At 34.8% G+C, this 21,900-nt stretch overlaps 1 protein-coding gene across 2 annotated transcripts in view; it reads left to right on the top strand.

Moving 5' to 3' along the window:
* Positions 1–21,900, top strand: part of LOC128217719 (leucine-rich repeat-containing protein 74A-like) — a 63,081-nt gene that overhangs the window by 9,503 nt on the left and 31,678 nt on the right. The window contains exons 3-7 of one of the 2 annotated variants that reach the window (XM_052925065.1): positions 7,255–7,411; positions 8,718–8,866; positions 9,509–9,709; positions 11,540–11,614; positions 20,254–20,325. In XM_052925065.1, the coding sequence (XP_052781025.1) occupies positions 7,255–7,411; positions 8,718–8,866; positions 9,509–9,709; positions 11,540–11,614; positions 20,254–20,325 (654 nt within the window). The remainder of the gene's footprint in view (positions 1–7,254; positions 7,412–8,717; positions 8,867–9,508; positions 9,710–11,539; positions 11,615–20,253; positions 20,326–21,900) is intronic. The other variant, XM_052925066.1, reaches the window with a different exon arrangement.

Below are 21,900 nucleotides of genomic sequence, written 5' to 3'. Positions count from 1 at the left end.
ATGCTTCTAAGACAGAAATAGTTATAGGAACCTGGCCCGAGAATTTATTCATCTTTTATGAATGCAATTTTGTAGTGTTTAGGCCAATATAAGTTAAAAGCTAGATTTTCATCCAATTTTTAGCTCCACTGGCCGAAGGCCATGGAGCTTATGTCGTCACAGATTGTCCGTCGTGAGTGCGTGCGTGCGTGCGTGCGTGCGTGCGTGCGTAAACTTTTACTTTAAACGACATCTCCTCTGAGACTGATAAGCGGATTTTGACAAAACTTCACAGGAATGTTCCTTTGGTGGTCCTTTACCAAAATTGCTCAAATGGTTCCGGTCCATTGCACAATATGGCCGCCAGAGCTAAAAATAGCAAAATCTTTAAACGACATCTCCTCTGAAACGGTTCGGCAGATTTTGATGAAACTTGACAGTAATGTTCCTTGGGTGGTCCTTTATTAAAATTGCTCAAATGGTTCTGGTCCATTGCACAATATGGCCGCCACAGCTAAAAATAGCAAAATCTTTAAACGACATCTCCTCTGAAACGGATAGGCAGATTTTGATGAAACTTGACAGAATTGTTCCTTGGGTGGTCCTTAACCAAAATTGCTCAAATGGTTCCGGTCCGCTGCACAACATGGCTGCCAGGGCAAAAAAATAGAAAAACCTTTAAAGAACATCTTCTCAGAAACCGATGATCAGATTTTGATGAAACTTAAAAGAAATGTTCCTTGGATGGTCCTTTATCAAATTTGCTTCAATGGTTTCGGTCCACTGCACAAGATGGCCCCCAGAGGTAAAAATAGAAAAACCTTTAAACGACTTCTCCTCAGAAACCGATGATTTTATTGCAATGAAACTTGACAGAAATGTTACTTGGGTAGTCCTTAACCAAAATAGCCCAAACAGTTCTGGTCTGCTGCACAACATGGGCACCAGAGCTAAGAATAGAAAAAAACGTTAAACTACATCTTCTCAGAAACCGATTATCAGATTTTGATGAAACTTTACATAAATGTTCATCGGGATGCCCTTTAACCAAAATTGCCCAAATGGTTCCGGTCCGCTGCACAACATGGCTGCGAGAGTTAAAAATAGAAAAACCTTTAAGGACTTCTCGTCCGCAGTCTTCACAAAAAACATTTTAACCTACTAGCCAGTTGGACTAGCATAATGGCATATTTTACTAGTCCGAATGACAATCTAGTAGTCCGACTATTTTGCCACATTATAAAACTGTATGCTTGAGGTAAATACCTATTTCAATTGAGCAGCTTGCAGTTTGAGTAAACATTTCTTTATTATGATGCTCATGTAGTGATAGGGAGTGACATCCTTCTGTTGGGAATAGTGCTCCTTGTTTTTCAGAACCTATGGGTACTATGTAAAAACAAAAGGCATCTTGCTTGAATAGACTGTAATAATATCAACATTGTTAGAAAAGAAATGCCATGCTTTAATAGCTTTGATTACATTTTACTACTGAATTACCTCCCTTTAATAGAAAAAAAAAAAATGTCTTAATTTTTCACGTATAGCATCTTTAAATAATTTTTAAACAATAATATACCAAAGCCATCTTTCCTGCTAGGTATCACATGACATGTGCTGTGTGGGTACACCTGACAACCAGTCTGAAACTGATTTACCACAATTATGATTATATAGCAGTTCTGATAAATCAAAAGTGATAACAAAAAAGAACAATTCCAAGGTTTATTTCTTTGCTTGTTTTGCGATCTTCTGATCCTTTGTACAAAGCAAACGACGTCTCCATTTCCATTTGGAAAACAATGGTTTGTAATTTTTAGCTCGCCTGTCATATGACAAGACAAGATTACATGTTAGTCAATCGTCAGTCCACAAATTGCCTGCGTCACAATTTTGACATAATCTTTATGAGACTTAATAACAAGGGTCATCTCAACAAAATCTTTGACAAAATGGCCCAAATGGTTCCGTTCCGCTGCACAACATGGCAGCCAGAGCTAAAAATAGGAAAAACCTTTACACCACTTCTCCTCAGAAACCGATGATCAGATTTTGATGAAACTTGACAGAAATGTTCCTTGGGTGGTCATTAACCAAAATTTGTTATGGTTCCAGTCCACTGCACACCATGGCTGCCAGAGCTAAAAAATTAAAAAAAACTTTATACGACTTGTCGTCGAAACCGATGACCTTTTTTCGATAAAACTTGACAGAAATGTTTGTTTGGTGCTCCTTTACTCAAATTGCCCAAATCATTTCGGTCCACTGCACAACATGGCAGCCAGAGCTATTAAAGTAAAAAAAAAACTTCTCCTCAAAAATTGATGATTGTATTTCTATGAAACTTGACGAAAATGTTCGTTAGGTGGTCTTTGCTTGAACCTTTTGGCCAGTGGAGCACAGGCACTGATGTGCCTCTTGTTTTTTAAGTGGGGCCGAGAAATTACATATTATTTCTTATTTTTAGCTCGACTTTTCAAAGAATAGGTGGGCTATACTACTCGCCCCAGCGTCGGCATCGGCATCGGCATCGGCATCCAGTTAAAGTTTTAGGCCAATTTGGGATTTGCACTTATAAGTCCAATACCTTTCATTCAGTTGAGTTAATACTTCACACAGTTGTTCAGGGCCATCACATGATGAGGTTAGATAACTTCTTATTATTCTTTACACAGATTATGGCCCCTGATTGACTATGAAACTTAGGTTAAAGTTTTAGGGCAGGTTGGGATATTTATAGATAACTTCTATACTCTTTGTTCAATTGACTTAATACTTCACACAGTTGTTCAGGACCATCACACAATGAGGTTACATGACACCATATTATCCTTAATACAAGTTATGGCCCCTGATTGACTTAGGTTAAAGTTTTAGGGCAGGTTAAAGGTTTAGGGCAAGTTGGGATTTTCACTTAAAACTCCAATACCATTCATTCAATTGACTTAATACTTCATACAGTTGTTCAGAGCCATCACATAATGAGGTTAGATAACTCCATATTATCTTTTATACAAATTATGGCCCCTGATTGACTATGGAACTTAGGTTAAAGTTTTAGGGCAGGTTGGGATATTTATTAATAACTTCTATACCCTTCATTCAATTGACTTAATACTTCACACAATTGTTCAGGAACATCACCCAATGAGGTTACATAACTCCATATCCTTAATACAAGTTATGCTCCCTGATTGACTTAGGTTAAAGTGTTAGGCAAGTAAAAGTTAAGGGCAAGTTGGGATTTTAATAAAAAAAACTTCTATACCTTTCCTTCAATGGACTTAATAAAATTCAAAATTATTAACGACCATCTTACAACAAGAAACATAACTCCATTTTAACCCTAAATACAAATTATGTCCCTTGATTTTTTTTAAAAATTTCTTTTGACAGGCACATTTTTACATTGAATCTTAACCAGTTTTTTACCAAGGGAAAACAAGGAGGGCTATACTTTATGGCCCTTGATTTTTTTTTAAATTTTTATTGATTTTTTTAATTTCTTTTGAAAGGCGTATTTGTATTTTCTTGACCACATTTTCATAATGGGAAATCAAGTTATTTGAATGACTTGCGTCATTTTTCGGGTGGTGGGAGAGCAGCATCAAAGTCACCTTATGTATTGAATAATTTGAGTTAGGTTTGACATAAACAGACCAAACTTGGTAATATTACATTGTTATTGTATTCACTTCTATTAGTCAAAGCGGCAATGTAGAGCGCGCTGTCTTACGACAGCTCTTGTTTTTAGATGACTGTTTCAACATTGAATATGTGTTCATGCTCTTTTTTATTGCATACGTTTATGACATATCGACACCGTAGGTATGAATAAAAGCAGTTACTGGACAGTTCCTGATACACTGATACAGACCCTATTTCAACATTTTTATTTGAATCAAATTTGCGGAAAAAAAGAGGAGGCAGACAGGGATGAAAATCAAGCAACTTATTTATAATCGCCTTAGGAGAAAATGGTCTTTTTCAAACGAACTCACTAATATATTTCTATTACAATTTAGTTATTTAACATACATTTATAAATTTATAAACAACCACGAAACAGCAGCGGGCAAATACTAATACGAACATAAATTTGTAAATCTAAGCCTTAAACAATTCAATTTGAATAGCGTTCACTGATGTTTTTTTACATAAGGATACATGCTTAATTTTCAACGTTTCATGCTATAAATTTAAATGTAGTTTCTCTTTAATGGGTAGTTATACCTTAAATATGATTACTTTTAAAACAACTTCTTTACACAAATTTTTCATCATAATTTATACCAACATTTTTGGAAATTTTAAGGGTTGTGCGTCTTTTTTTTCAAATTTAATGAAATTGACTGCAGATTATGGTAAGGCCTGAAAAAAATACATTTGGTTGGGGTTACCTGACCCTACCTACCAAATAGGAGCCGACCCTTCCATTTTTAAAGTCAGTTGGTAATTTTTATTTTTTGTATATTTTATTTTTAAGCTTGTGTTTTAAAATGTAGTTTAAATGTTTAAAGCTTTATACAGAAGATTACTTAAACACCATTTTCCAATGATGATAATAAAGTTCTTGTATAAAGCCTAATAAATATATATATATATATATTATTATAAAAAGTCTACCTACCTTACCTGTTTTTGAAAAAGACCCTTACCAAACCATTTTTTTTTTTGGCCTAAAGAACTTTTTTTAATCAACGATTTTTGCTAAACTACCAAACCAATATTTCTTGTGATACCACGAAAAAATATCTTAATTCTGATCACCCGTTCAATAAATATGACATTATATTTCTCGATGAGATTTAAGTTTGATAACTTTCAATGTTTTGAAAAGACATGTTTTAATTTGATAGCAATTTGAAGTTGTATTGGCAGTTTAATGGAAAAATCAATTATTCTGATGTAAAATGTAAAATGCCAAAACAGGTACTTAGATTTAATGAAATTGTCATTTTCCTGCTTTTAAAACGTCTTACTCAGTTTTGAAGGACAACCTCTTTTGAATTGACTTTTTGCCACAAAAAATCTGTAATTTACATAAGTTTCATGTTTAGCGATTTCTAATTTCAAGTTTAAAACTCTTTTGAAAGAAAAAAAATCATCCTAGAAGTATAAGTATATATTATTAACTTGCAATTTGTTCAAAAGCAATCTTTATATTTAATGAAGTAAGATAGTTTATAGAGCGAAATAGAAAAAATATATGTGCACGCAATTGACTTTTATACATGTACAAGGGCTTACCTGAAGTCTTTTGAATTGTACAGCAGCCCAAATTTCTCGAAAGCTTGACAGGTTATTTCAATTAGTTGAATTACATACTTAAATTGAATTTTTATAAATGACAAATGGTTAATTTATAAATGACAAATGACAAATGGTTAATTTATAAATGACAAATGGTTAATTGTAATTATCATAAGTATAAGAAACCTTAAAAAGGTAAATATAATGCAAATTATTGAAAAACAAAAATAGTGAACTTAGCATAATTATTTTAAAAGGGACTTAAGATGTTTTGAGAAATTATTCAAAATTGATCTTATCCTTATCCTTAGACATGCCTCAGTGATTCCATTCACCCTATTGGTCAGCTAAATATACAGGCCAATCAAAACAGTTAGATTCTAATCTTAAATTTAAATACAATTTTAAGTTGATTATTGAATATGGCCTAAAAATGGCCTTTCGAAATCAAATTTAAAGAAAAATATAAGTGTTTTTAACATATGAGTATGTTTTTTTAATAAAGGCAATGATAATAAAGGAATTCAGAAATTATTAAGCCATTATCGCTTATGATTAAAATGAGAGATACAAAACTTAAGAAAATGACTGACGTTAGGAAATGACTTATGTTGCACTAAAGAACATTCGCGTAATTGGAGCCAGATTTCTAGTTTAAAGCACCTGCCATTTCAAGGAAACCAAAATAGATTTTCATGCCCGGGCGTACTGGAGTATGCCTAGTTACTACCCTGATGTACTTCATAAATAATATTATAGTATAACCAATAAAAGATCATTTTAAAAGTAGAAAAAAATCATCTGGAAAGCCTTGAACGATTCTATTTATATTCATGTTAGATCAAATTGAGACGCTTGCGTAGGCGATAAAATGCCATTAAGAAAGAAATAATGTTCAAAACATGTTAACCATAAATTGTGTAAGGTCGTAACATAAGACATTTGCGAGACATATCACTTCGTTATTTTTACTCCAGTACATATTTGGTCTAGACTTTTCCATTCAGATCTTAGTAGGATGACCTATCTTTTTAAGACAGTGTTGGCTGTGCTGGAAAATACCATCTGGCACCTGTCACTCAACAAGGCTCCGCTTTTTATTTCTATTGTCATAGACCCTTTGAAAATGAAAGAAAGCATTTCGAAATAGTGAAATTGAATATTTCTGTTTTAAAATAAATTGAGAATAATAATTACAATATGAAATGAATCATTTTTGAAGGGCGACATTTCAAAAGAATTAAGGAACTATTGATGTTAACATTGGGCTAAAATTATCACACGTTATGACATCAGGAAACAACGCAACATGTGCTAATAAATTATAAAAGGTGCAGACATGCTTTTTTTTGCTCCTGAAGGTGGGCATATTAAAACCACACCATCAGTCTGTCTGTAAGTCCATCTGTCCTGTGTATGTCTCAATTTCTTTCTCTTGTTTGAAAAGATTTTAAAATAACTTGCCACATGTGTGTTCAACATACCAAGATGATGTGTTGTGGGCGCATCACGTGTCCCTACCTCTAAGGTCAAGGTCACACTTAGTGTTTGTTCACAATGGAATGCTGCATATAAAGACATAGAGTACAGGTGTCCAGGTGTCTGGGCTGTAACTTTCTCTTATATGGACAGATTTTGAAATAACTTGCCACATGTGTTTGACATACCAAGACTATGTGTCGCTTGCAAGAGATGGTCCTTACATCACACTTAGTGTTTGTTAACAATGGAATGCTGGATACAGAGACATAGAGTAGGTGGTATGAGCTACATTAGGGGGCATTTGTCACATACTGTGTCAGCTCTTGTTTTATCTGTGTAATAGAAAATTTAATGTAATATTACTATGCAAGAAACAAAATCAAACTTGTGTTTCCTGTCTTAATTCGAAAATCTGACCCTAAGGCACGCGGCAAGGCCGGTAACTCATTGCCACCACACTTGCCCTCGGGCTGAAATATCCTATCCAGACTGGAAACATGTGATAGATATTATTATTATTCTGTGACTCAAATCTTACAGGGCCTGGGCCAAACCTTGAACTGCCATCCAGAGTACTGCCGACAAAGCCAAGGGGTATTCGCCCATGGTCTGCCCAACCAAAGTCGGCCAAAGCCCCACCCCAGAGGAAAGTCTCCAGGGATTCCCTAAGAAAACCGCATTTTCGACCTCCATCAAGGTAGATATTTTATTGTCAGAAACTAGAGTACATTTTTATGTAAATCTTAAAAAATCTCTTAATTTTTATTTTTCACTAGCATATTCAGTCTCAAGAGAAACACCAAGAAAACTTACTTTGGACCTCCTTTAATGTAAGGTTTCAACTATTTAGAACCAGCGGAATTCAATGATGATGACACTCATCATTGACAGCACTGTCATCATCATTGACAGCAGCAGCTGCATTACTGACAGCAGTGTCATCATCATTGACAGCAGCATTATCATAATTGACAGCAGCATCATCATAATTGACTGCAGCGTCATCATTATTGACAGCAGCAGCATCATAATTGACAGCAGCATCATCATTATTGACAGCAGCATCATCATTATTGGCAGCAATATCATTATTGACAGCAGCAGCATCATAATTGACTGCAGCGTCATCATTATTGACAGCAGCAGCATCATAACTGACTGCAGCATCATCATTATTGACAGCAGCATCATTATTATTGACAGCAGCATCATCATAATTGACTGCAGCGTCATCATTATTGACAGCAGCAGCATCATAATTGACAGCAGCATCAACAGCATCATTGACAGCACGGTCACCATCATTGACAGCAGCGTCATTATCATTGACAACACTGTCATCATCATTGACAGCAGCGTCATCATCACTGACAGCATTATCATCATCATTGACAGCACTATCATCATCATTGACAGCATCACTGACTGCATCATCATCATCATCATTGACAGCAGCACCATCATTGACAGCAGCATCACCATCATTGACAGCAGTGTCATCATCATCATTGACAGCATCATCATAATTATTAACAGCAGCACCATCATTGACAGCAGCATCACCATCATTGACAGCAGCATCATCATCATTGACTGCAGCATTATCATGCTACTTCTTTTACCTTGGTCAAAACCTCTAAAGAGGACTTCTACTTGTACCTGAAACTTGTGAATACGCATGTTGCCTGAGACAGTATGCGCATGTATAGATAGCCTGTTATAATTGTTGGGTTGTCTCTCACAACTGTTCAGCAAGTGTATCATCAGAAAGTAGTTCCCTTTTTCAGTGCAATTGTTCTTGCCACTTATGTGATCAAGCTGCTAATGTCAAGTGCATCTGCTGCCTGTGATTTTTCATGATTATATAATTCTCCTGTTTTAGGTCATCAACTGCCAGTGTATCGTCGGAAAGTAGTTCCCTTATCACTGCTGTAGGACTTGCCATTGTGTAAACAAGCTGCTTACAGTGTAGAAGTATATAATATATAATTCTTCCATTATAGGTCATCCACCGCCAGTGTATCATCAGAAAGTAGTTCCCTTATCACTGCTGTGGGACTTGCCAATAGAAAGCCTCTTGACTCCAGTACGCCCGAGCCCCATGGGGATCACCACCACTCCAGATGTTCGCACCACCATCATCACGCACACAGTAATTACGTCTTTTTTATTTTTTCTCTTTTTGAAAAAAAAGTCAACTTTTTGACATTGTGGTCAGTTACCTTGGCTACTGCATCGGCATTGTGTTTAATATTTAAAACCATTCAATACACTCAACTGAAACTTGGTACATTGTACACATGTTGTCAGAGGCAATACAAACATTTCTTGTGTTGGTGTTCGCTCGGCAATGCTCTTTTTTTCTCATTATATGAACAAAAGGTATGGCCATAGTGTTGTTGTTGTTGTTGTTGTTGTTGTTGTTGTTGAAGTTGGTGGTGGCCACTTCATCCTCCTCATGCAAAAACTTTAACCAGTTCACATGAAACTTACTACTCATGTTACAGTTACTTCATGCAAATGCCATGCAAGTCCAATAACCATTGCTCAAACATTATGTTCCTGTAGAAATAGTTATGCTCCTTGACAAAATAAGAAAATTGTATAGACATTGACATTTTGCTGTGTTATTCTGGTCCTAAGGCTAACTTTTTGAAAAATCTTACTTGACTACATTATTTGTATAAGCATGTCTAATTTGGTAAAGTTTATTTAATGATATAACTATGTGGGTATAATTCAAAACAATTTTACTTTAAGCTTAAGATTATTAATATTCTTAAATCTCTTAAAGGCAAACCTTCTAGTTCAGAAAAATGGGCGGAGACAATTTCAGAAGCCCTTGCGGAGAGCCCCGAGCCCGAAGCCCCCGTAAAACCTGTGCCCGAGCAGCGACCAATGAAAAAACACCCATCGTTTGAACAATGGATCGAAGGTTCTCCTCATGATTCGGATGAATATGACACGGATGTTGATATAGACGACTTTGTTAAAAGTAAGTTGATAAGCTACTTTGGTTTTATCGGAAACTGAAGCTATTTATAGATGTGGCTGCCTTTGTGTTTTCAGAAATTATATTTTTTTCAATATTTATAGATGTGATCAGATGTTTCGTTCTTTCGAGAATATATTTCAGTCTGAATTTCCTTTAGTTGATATATATAAATTTTCTTGATTAAATTAAAACAACAACAAAAAACATGTTGAAACTGAAGCAATTTATAGATGTGGTTGCCTTTGTGTTTTCCAGAAATTATTTTTAAATGTCTTTTTTTCAATATTTATAGATGTGATCATATGTTCCATTCTTCAATAAGAGATTTGAGACTAAATTTTCTTCAGTTCATAAATGTAAATCATTTTTTAATCTTGTTTAAATTATAACGAAACCAACACAGAAAATGTTTTTGCAAGGAAAATGTTTTATGGTTTTTTTTGAAGTTTTAATATAGCCATATTATATAATCATAATGTTCTTGTAAATCTTTGTCACAAATATTTTGAAACTTAAATGCAAACTCCTGGAAGAAAATTTGTGTTTAAATTAACTTAAATAGCAAATTTGTTCTTGTCCTGTTTTTGGTAAATTAAATTAATGAAGAGTATTCTACTCCATTAATATTTTTTTGAATTGTGCATTAAAAAAATGTTCAAACAACTTTAAATCTCTGCAATTTTTAGCCTGTCTGTTTTATGTAGCAAGGAATCGCGCTGTCATAGCCTGTCATAGCCTTGGTGTTGTTGTTGTAGTTGGTAACGTCCGTGTGCAAACACTTACCCTAATTTTTTTTTTTTTAAGATATTTAAATGAAACATGGTACACATGTTTCTAGAGACATTACACACTTGTAAAGCATGTCCCATAACTCTGACTATATTTATTGTTGAAGTTTGTCCCTCGTTGACTGAAAAACAAAACAAAACAGTTCATTTCATCGCTCTCTTGTTACAGAGTAATCTAATGCAAATCTCTTTTGGTTGTTTTTGGTAACCTATGAAGTTTATATTTTGATTTTCTGCATTTTATACTGACTGATTTCCCTTCTTAGGTAGATCCCTGAATTTGTAGATAATAGATTCATATTCACTATTGTACAGGACCCTTATTCACTGACGTCTTTACTCTCAGAGTTTGTGACTCAGGCTGAAAAAAATGAATGTTAAAATGTTACAAAGTATCTATAAATTAAATGCACTTTTAAAGGGGCTAGACACCAGATGGTTTTAAAAATCGGCAAATACAGCATGACCTCAAAAAGCCTTGAATTGTCAATATGACCTAGTATGAGGCTGATAATACATCACTTGACATGAACACAACAATCATGTTGCTGTCTCATCTGTGTTTCCCCGTTTAAAATAGCGCACAATGGTTTCCCAGTTCAAATCATATCTGTTTGAGTACAGATAAATATACTGATTCTTTTTTAAGCACACTGGGATTTACGTGGTAGACAACCATAGTAAATTTCGAATTGGAAAAATGTGCAAGAACTGCATGTGTCGTAGTGATGTGTTACATAGGTAAGTAAGTAAGATTCATTGTACACAATGATGTCAATTTTATGTAAGTTTTTGACAATTTTCCTTTTTTTGTAATTGTATCATTTGGTGTCAAGTCCCTTTAAGCAACGTGCAGTTTACGACAAAGATATCTTATTGAAACAACCTTTCAATCTTTATTGATATGGGGATAAAGCATTAGAGAATATAGACCCTGTTCTTGCTTTATTTCTCTGAAAATGATGTCATCATTATGGTATATTTATTATTTCACATCATTAACTGTTTCGATCATTCTCTGTTACAAATTATTTATACGTAGATATGAAAGACGTTTATGAAAAAGAGAAACGCATGCAAGAATGGCGTAAAAGGACCCGTCGGCGTAAAACTAAGGGTGATCGTCCGTTGTGTTGAATGAAGTGAGCGTCCTCCTAACCCTTAATTATAAATGTTGCTAATTTTGCCTTGGAAATGATGTTGTGTTTTTACTAAATCACTTAAACAAATTCCTAATATTTCATTGATTGTTCATTTTGTTATAATATTCCACCTAAAAGATTGCATGATTTAAACCATCGTTGGATACCCGACACTATTACAAGCAGCTCGAAGAATAACAACCACTCAGATCAACTTAGTAACCTAACATAAGATGCCCTAATCGTATGTAATGCCATGTTGGTTCATTTTGACGAATATCTAATTATCGCCAAAATCCTTACACTATTCACTGATCCTCCCAAAAATGTAAAAAAAATAATCCCCAACACTGAGTGACCCTAGAATTCAACCTTCCCTTTAAGGCAATACAAACAAAGATTGTTTCAGATATCCCGACTGACCGTTCATTTGTGCACCCGACCTAAAATATAATAATTGCTACTACAGTTAAGAAGGACAATAACTCTGGGTTAGAGGTGCACAATATAGGTTTTTGAATTTTAATGGAATATTGTGTTTTACTGATTTGACTTCAATGATAAAAGAATGGCATTTTATTTAGGTACAGCTAAAAAATATATGCGATATTTATGGTTTATTTTAACGGAGAAATTAGCGGCCTCATAACTATTAATTCCAAAATCCCATTTCTAAAAGCTCATATTTTTGTTGTCATTTCTGATATCATATGCTTTTTTGTTTTTACCATTAAAGTCAAATCAGTTAAACATGAAATTGCATTGAAATTAAAAAGAAATGAAAAAATTATGCATCAACCTTTATTGTGCGCCTTTAACTACTACAGTATGGTTAAAACCCTTGTTAGACCCAAATGTTCATTGACATTTGCTATTTCGGTGAATGTAAAATTAATTCCTCTTACCCTACACAACATCATTTCCATGGCTTTAATGCTTTTTAAACCTGCACTCTCACAAATTGACAGTTTTAACTCTTTTTTGGTCTCAGAATCAGCTCATATTGTCATCAGAGTGCCTTCAATTCAGTCATATAAGATAACTCACAATAGAACAGATCTCAACTGTTTGGAAAACTGTTAAAAATTTAATTTTACTTAAAGCGTTAGAAACGCTTTTAGCCAAAAACCATCTTATTTCAAACATAAATATGAAAAATGCGATCTGCTCTTTTGTCAGTAGTCTTACATCGAACGCACATTCGAAGACAACAAAAAAGTTGTTGAAACAGTTAATCTGTGAGAGTGCAGCTTTAAAGTAAAATTTGGTGATTTTTAACTTGATTAACATGTTGATATTATTTTAGGAAATTGTTCTAAAAAGAAAAAGAAGAAAGTTGAAGGTGTTTTATAGTTTAAAAATAGAAGTTTTAAAGTGTAAATAATTGATTCGTCGAAAGGACTATTTTCATAAACTTGTTTACTTTTCAATGTATTTATTGTTTTTAATAAAAACAGAAATCAAGGTGAAAAATAAATGTGTCAGACATTTTGACAAAAATTATGAACATGTAAAAAAAAAATTACTAATATTCTTATGTGATTAATTTTGAAAATGGTCCTTGATGATAGAATTATAGACAAGCAGTTGAAATGTAAACAGAAAATGAAGTATAAAAGTATTGCATGAATTTATTCTTTTAAGAAAGTATTTGTTTGCTTCAAGTTTGTTTTTTTTGCATGAATCTAAAAATGCTGTGTGTGGTTTGTCTTAAATTTTGTGTTAATAGGGGTAAAAAATTATAATTTTTGTTTTTGGTTTCCACTGACCCAACCGACCCTGTTTTTCCCTCCCCACCCTACACTTTATTTGCAGAATTGTGGAATTTTTGCATAATTTTCAAAAAAATGTACATTTTTTGAGTGAACATGTTAAAAATATGACCATTTCATATTTAAAACTTTATACAATTGTGATATACCCTGAAATAGGTCTGTTTGGTAAAGAATCCCAGCTCTCAGAAAAAAGAAAAGAAAATAAGTCATGCCTACCTTACCGACCCTTACCGATTTTTTTTTAGATGTACGTGGAAACTAAGAACCTTTTTTTTGGCTGTTATGAAAACATTGGGCCGATTGTTCGGAACTTTGTTAAATTTAACATCGTTGTTCACTTTTAAATGTGAACTTTTTTATTTAAATAAAACAAGTACTGCTAGTTTTAAAAGTATTCATTTTGCAGCAATTGTAAAGAAAGTTATATTAACTTATACTAAGTCACTCTCGTTGGCTGGTGTTGCTGGAGAATGTTGGCTTGTAATGTGAGGGAAACAGGAGAACCTGGAGAAAACCCGCTTGTCAGTCTAAGTGACCACCTTGGTGAGAAGCGAGTGCGCTAACCATGTACAGCTGAAACAGATGTCTATAATATTGTTAGAAATAATGCAGATCACAAGTGTATCAATTAAGCTTCTAGAGCAATAATGATTTGAAAGTTAATAATGATGACGTTATTAAAGTTGTTGACATTAACAAAGTTCTGAACAATTGGACCAACATGATTTTAATTAAGTTGATGAGTAAGGGTTGAAATGGCAGGAAAGTAAAAGGGGGACCAGTAGGGCTGGAAAGGGAGGGGACTCAGGGGGAGTTGGATGAATGGAGAAGAAGGGGTGAAGCAGGAAAGGGTAGAGGTAGGTTAAAGAGGGAACCAGCAGGGTCGGGAAGGGAGGGGAATTAGGGGGAGATGAATGAATAGAGGAAATGGAGTGAAGCAGGAGAGAGTAGAGATAGCATGAAGGTTAAAGAGGGAAATGGTAGGGTCGGGAAGGGAGGGGAATCAGGGGGAAATGGATAAATTGAGAAAAAAGGGTGAAGCAGAATAGGGTAGAGATAGCAAGAAGGTTAAAGAGGGGAACCACTGGGGTCAGAAAGGGAGGAGAAGCAGGGAGGGATGGGTGAATTGAGAAGAAGGGGTGAAGCAGGAGAGGGTAGAAATAGCATGAAGGTTAAAGAGGGGAACCAGTAGGCTTGGAAAGGGATGGGAATTAGGGAAGGATGGATGCATTGAGAAAAAGGGGTGAAGCAGGAGAGGGTAGAGGTAGTTTAAAGAGGGAACCAGTAGGGTCTGAAAGGAAGAGGAATCAGGGAAGGATGGGTGAATAGAGGAAAAGGGGTGAAGCAAAAGGGAGGGGAACTATTGGTTTAAAATTCAAAGACAGACCACATGCACACATAATGCATGTTGTTATTAATAATGCATTTCAATATCGTTTTCATCATATTTTCAGCTGGATTTCTTAAAACAAAATGTTTTGGTTTGTAGACCTACCTGACATGCATAGCAAAAGGCGGAAAAATGTTGTGATTTAGAAATGCAATTGCAAGAATAAAAAATATTGTGCCATAGTCATAGATCTGCATAGCAAGTTGTGAACACATGGTGTCTATATTAAAAATGCAGTGTTTAGGTGTGATTAGTTGGACGTGATGCATTTCATGGGGTTTTGAGGCCTTCACGTTGACAATCTTGGAAGACTTTTCTATATTGTCTTGTACTTTAATTAATATGCTTTTTTTTCAAAGAGGTTTAACACATGAAGTGAATCTGCATAGGTTTAAGACAGGCTTTTTGAGTCTGCAACTAAATATAGCTGCATAAATGTAGAAAAACATGATTTGAAACATAATAAATTAATTTTCATCTGGTTTGAAGTGAACTCAATATTTCCTGATGGCATAAATGATTAATGATTGTAGACTTTTTTAGTTGCAGACTCAAAAATCTCCCTTAAACCTTTGGACACTCATTTTCGCAAATACCTCTGTTTTCATTCTGAACGTTGTTATGACTGAATTTAACACCTTTTATCTCATTTGTGTATAAAAACTAATGTGAAAGAATTCTGATTTTTGTTTCAATGAAAACTGACAAGTAGAATAGAATTTTAATACATACTTGAAATATATACCTGGTACATCAATTCATGCATTTTTACCCATTAATTTCTTGAAATTGTCATAATCCTTGTGTATATTCTTTTTATGCCCCCGAAGGTGGGCATATTAAAATCGCACCGTCCGTCCGTCCGTCCGTCCGTCCGTCTGTCCGTGCGTCCGTCCGTCCGTCCGGCCGGCCGGCTCTGTAACTTTCCCTTGTATGGACAGATTTTAAAATAACTTGCCACATGTGTTCCACATACCAAGACGACGTGTGGCGTGCAAGACTCGTGTCCCTACCTCAAAGGTCAAGGTCACACTTAGTGTTTATTCACAATGGAGTGCTGCATATAAGGACATAGAGTATAGATTGTCGTGTCCGGGCTGTAACTTTCTCTTGTATGGACAGATTTTAAAATAACTTGCCACATGTGTACCACATACCAAGACGACGTGTCGCATGCAAGACCCGTGTCCCTACCTCAAAGGTCAAGGTCGCACTTAGTGTTTATTCACCATAGAGTGCTGCATATAAGCATAGAGTATAGGTTGTCGTGTCCGGGCTGTAACTTTCCCTTGTATGGACAGATTTTAAAATAACTTGCCACATGTGTTCCACATACCAAGACAACGTGTCGCGTGCAAGACCCGTGTCCCTACCTCAAAGGTCAAGGTCACACATAGTGTTTATTCACAATGGAGTGCTGCATATAAGGACATAGAGTATAGGTTGTCATGTCCGTGCTGTAACTTTCCCTTGTATGGACAGATTTTAAAATAACTTGCCAAATGTGTTCCACATACCAAGACGACGTGTCGCGTGCAAAACCCGTGTCCCTACCTCAAAGGTCAAGGTCACACTTAGTGTTTATTCACAATGGAGTGCTGCATATAAGGACATAGAGTATAGGTTGTCGTGTCCGGGCTGTTACTTTCTCTTGTATGGACAGATTTTGAAATAACTTGCCACATGTGTTCCACATACCAAGACGATGTGTCGCGTGCAAGACCCGTGTCCCTACCTCAAAGGTCAAGGTCACACTTAGTGTTTATTTACAATGGAGTGCTGCATATAAGGACATAGAGTATAGGTTGTCGTGTCCGGGCTGTAACTTTCCCTTGTATGGACAGATTTTAAAATAACTTGCCACATGTGTTCCATATACCAAGATGACGTGTTTCGTGCAAAACCCGTGTCCCTACCTCAAAGGTCAAGGTCACACTTAGTGTTTATTCACAATGGAGTGCTGCATATAAGGACATAGAGTATAGGTTGTCGGGTCCGGGCTGTAACTTTCTCTTGTATGGACAGATTTTAAAATAACTTGCCACATGTGTTCCACATACCAAGACGACGTGTCGCGTGCAAGACCCTTGTCCCTACCTCAAAGGTCAAGGTCACACATAGTGTTTATTCACAATGGAGTGCTGCATATAAGGACATAGAGTATAGGTTGTCGTGTCCGGGCTGTAACTTTCCCTTGTATGGACAGATTCTAAAATAACTTGCCACATGTGTTCCACATACCAAGACGACTTGTCGCGTGCAAGACCCGTGTCCCTACCTCAAAGGTCAAGGTCACACTTAGTGTTTATTCACAATGGAGTGCTGCATATAAGGACATAGAGTATAGGTTGTCGTGTCCGGGCTGTAACTTTCTCTTGTATGGACAGATTTTAAAATAACTTGCCACATGTGTTCCACATACCAAGACGATGTGTCCCGTGCAAAAACCGTGACCCTACCTCAAAGGTCAAGGTCACACATAGTGTTTACAAATAACTTGTGTTCCACATACGAAGACGACGTGTCCTGTGCAAGACCCATGTCCCTACCTCTAAGGTAAAAGATACAGTGTTTATTCACAAGGGAATTCTGAATATAAGGACATAACAGTGTTGGTTGTCAAGTATGGGTGGTATTTTTTATGTTCAGAGGAAATTTAAAATAACTTGCTATATGTATTTGACACATAAAGGCAAGATCAACTTTTCATGTACTGACCTTGTTCGTAGGTCAATGTCACATTCGGGGGCATTCGTCACATACTGTGACAGCTCTTGTTTTCTTTTATAATTATGTGTCCATCCAAAGCTTTTATTAGAATTGTATGCGTTTTGTTTGTTTTAAATGATTACTCAAATTTAACGAAGGCCCTGTTTCGAGGCATATGAAGGTTTAATAGCGTGACAGACACTAAACGAGAGACACACAACGTCACAAAGCAACAACGATGGACTACAAATGTATCAAAATCTCAAAATAGCTTTATTACCACATGTTGGGGTAACAGCCGTGGAACAGTAAGAGAAATAGGAGTTTAATTTGGGACAAGTGTGAGGTTATGGCCATACAATCTATTTTTAGAGCCTTGGTGCGGTATTCATAAAACCTCTTAAGTCATTTCTTAACTTTAGTCACTTTCCTAATATCTCTTTAGTCATATGAAATAAAAAATAAATAAAAAATCCAAAATACATTATTTCTATTGACCTTTTTTGAATAAACATACTCTAATGTTAAAAACACTTATACATTCCTTTTCATTTGACTTTAAAAAATTTAAGAAATTGACCTCAGTTAGGAAATGACTTAAGACGTTTCATAAATACCGCCCCAGTAGACTGATGTTCCTGTAAACTCATATTTCACTGACTGTCCAAGGCGGTATTCCCATCATTTATCGGTCAAGCAATTTTGATGCCTGTGTGGTCTGTTTTTGGTGTTTGTATTTGTGTATGTTGTGTTTATAATACATGTATGTTTATAGTTCATTGTCGTTTGAGCCCTCGCCTAGTGCCCCTAAACAGGGTTTATTTTTGAATTTTCGACTACTGGGTTTGTCCCTGTATTTTTCATCGTATTATTGACTTGGCGTAAATGTAATTTATGAGCACTGAGCCCCACTCTTATTCATATTTACAATTAATCATTAGGAAATGAAATAAATAGATAGATAAATGAATCCTTGTTATGGCATGAATGAAAGTTTTAATTGGTGCTAGTTTTTTCAAAATGAAAACATATGACATTAAATTATAGTTTTGCATATATTTGTATGTTATTTTGTCAGTTTTTTTTAGTTTGAAATGATTTTTGCATGGTTCATAATAAAATCATATTGTAGCCAGTTTTTGTCTTGAATGTTATAAATGTGAATAGTTTCATAGATGGTAATATTTCCGGGATATTACATCACTGTGTCGTATTAACGATCTGCATGTTTACGTGTAACAGTTTGTTTCATGTATGCATGGTTGTGTCATATGTTATTTCAACCAATTAGCAAGAAAATTAGATGTAAAGTTAACAAACAAAAATTAAATTAAATCAAAGTCAATGAAAATAATATTAAATATTGACTGCAATAATATTGATTTTTCAATCTTTTTTGCTGTGTTTTCTAAGGGTTTTTGTGATGTAGCATTCGTGTTGTTGATGCTGTCACCGGGCGTCAGTGTTCAAAAAAAATTAAACCTTGGCCATAATATAGCATCCATTCAACATATTTGAATGAAACTTGGTTCACATGTGCATTAGACATTACACAAATGTACAGCAAGACCCATAACTCTGGCTTTTAAAATTGTCAAGTTATGTCCCTTTTTTACTGAAAAAGACAACATTGAAACATTGGCATTGGGGTTTGATCAGCATTGCTCTTGTTTTATTCACAACATTTCTTAAACCCTCATACTTTGTCTTTTGTACACTTTGAAAAACAAAAAAATCATTTTTAATTTTAAGAAAAATTGTTACAAAATTAATTTAAAATCAACAACAACAATGCTTATTATTTACCGTATGATAAGGGTACTCAATAAACCAAAACGAATTGATCATCAAACAATGCCTCAACATTGCCATATTGTAAAAGTTTTCTTTCCTTTTTTCTTCAAATATTTCTATTATCAAAAATTGTATTGTTGTTTTTACCTTAAAAAACTGTTTTTTTTTAAATATAAAATCTGAAATATAGAACAAGTTTATTTTAGAACAATTGTTTGTGGTTGTTTATGCATTGTATGTGCAGGCCCCAATTTCTCTAAACTTCCTAAGGCCCTTGTAACAGGATAAAGCTAATCTCAATAAGCCTGTTTTCTCTAGAGTTCTATTTTCTATTTTTAGAATTTTACTAGGAATAATCACAATAAAACCATTTCTTTTTTATCAAAATCAAGTTTAAGTACCTTTTTGACTAATTTAAAAACAAATGAAGCTTTTAAGGAGTTTTGAGAAATTGGGGCCTTAAAAATTAATGATTGAGACATCACACAACAATTTATCACTTTTTATTTAATTTTTCTAAACTTTCTTTACCGACCCTCAAAGATGAAATTTCTTTGAAAAATTTAAAATGATGTTTTCTCTATTGTAAACTGGAGAAAAGTTTTTGTTTAACATTGTTTAACTCTTGCATGTTATCTAAAATAATTAAATTATTACTAATTAATAATTGATTGATATGTACAACTATGCATTTACATTTAAATTAACTCTGTTTGATATTCATTTTTTTCCTTGTATCATTAGTGTAAAATTTGCAAGACATATAATTTGAAAAAACGTAATTCTAAGAAACATTTGTAAAACAATATTTGTTTCCTTGTTTTGATAAACATATTCAATTTATCAAATATTAATGTCGAAGATAATAATCAACAAAATAAAAAGCAAGGTGTCATTATAAAATAATAAAGATTATATGTAACCATGGTAACCACTGTATTTTCAGGAAATGTCAAGGAAGAGCGACCTCTTGACCCGACAGGAACAGTCATGTACATGGACCAATGTGACGTTCAAGGTCAGTTGCCATGGAAACCAAAAAAATAACGATAAAAGTTGTCTGGAAGCTTCAAATCTCATGGAACAGCTTGCCAGTAACCCTTTACCTCATATCAAACCAAGCTATATTTGGACTGCCAGTGTATGGCTTATCAGTACAGTCGAACCCCATTGGCTTGCTTTAATTAAATTCCTCGTTAGCTCGATCTAGATGTAAAGGACTGGTTACTTTATACTGTAGGTAAACATTCCCGCTTGGCTGGAATTTTCCGAGGCTGGAGGTAGTTTTCACCAGTCCCTGGGAGTTCGACCCAACTGAGTTCGGTGTTTGATTATCAGTAGCCAATAGATAAGGACCTCTTTTCAGTTGACACTGTACACATTGGTGTACTTCATCACTGCATAGCCAAATACGGTCAGAAATGGACTTTGAAAAATTCTGAGAAATTTAGTGGGGTTCTTAACATTAGAAAATGTGTTTATATGATGTTACTGTTAAAATCTCATTACTTCTGTCTAAAAATAAACTTAGCGAAACATTCTTGTCAATCAGTTAAACAAAGTATGATTTCACATATTACACAAAAGAGACGGTCGATTTGTACCGCCCAAACAGCAGCTTCAGACAGTCAGTTTAAACGCTTCAAAGATTTTCGTTTTTCACCATGCCATTTTTAGCTCGACTATTCGAAGAATAAGGAGAGCTATACTACTCACCCAAGTGTCGGCGTCGGCTTTGGCGTCGGCGTCACCCCTTGGTTAAGGTTTTGCGTGCAAGCACACATAGGTTAATATCTCAGCAACTACGTGAAGTATTGCATTGAGACTTTATACAATGGTACTCAACCATCCAACCTACTTAATTAACCAAGTTTGATAACTCTACTTTGCAATTAATGCAAATAATAGGCCTTTATTATTTGACTTAGAAATTCTGGTTAAGGTTTTGCGTGCAAGCATACATAGGTTAATATCTCAGCAACTACTTGAGGTATTGCATTGAGAGTAAGATAATTCTAGTTTGCATTTAATGCAAATAATAGGCCTTTATTATTTGACTTTTCTGGTTAAGGTTTTGCGTGCAAGCACACATAGGTTAATATCTCAGCAACTGCTTGAGGTATTGCATTGAGACTTGATACAATGGTATTTACTCAACCATCCAACCTACTTAATTTACCAAGTTAGATAACTCTAGTTTGCATTTAATGCAAATTATTGCCCTTTATTATTCGACTCAGAAATTCTGGTTAAGGTTTTGCATGTAAGCACACATAGGTTAATATCTCAGCAACTACTGGATGCATTGCATTGAGACTTTATAAAATGGTACTCAACCATCCAATCTACTTAAATAACCAAGTAAGATAACTCTAGTTTGCATTAAATTCAAATAATGGCCCCTTTTTTAATCAACATAGAAATTCTGGTTAAGGTTTTGCATGTAACCACTTTTAAGTCAATGCTTCAGCAAATACATCATGTATTGCATTTAAACTTTAGACACAGGCTCCCAACCATTTAACCTTCTTATTTAATCAAGTAAGATAACTCTATCTTTCATATTATATCATTTTTGCCCCTTTATTATGCG

The sequence above is a fragment of the Mya arenaria genome, chromosome 14, assembly GCF_026914265.1.
Source record: "Mya arenaria isolate MELC-2E11 chromosome 14, ASM2691426v1".
Taxonomy (NCBI): domain Eukaryota; kingdom Metazoa; phylum Mollusca; class Bivalvia; order Myida; family Myidae; genus Mya; species Mya arenaria.
Note: the sequence above shows the minus strand (reverse complement) of the source record. Positions and strands in the feature narration are given on the sequence as shown.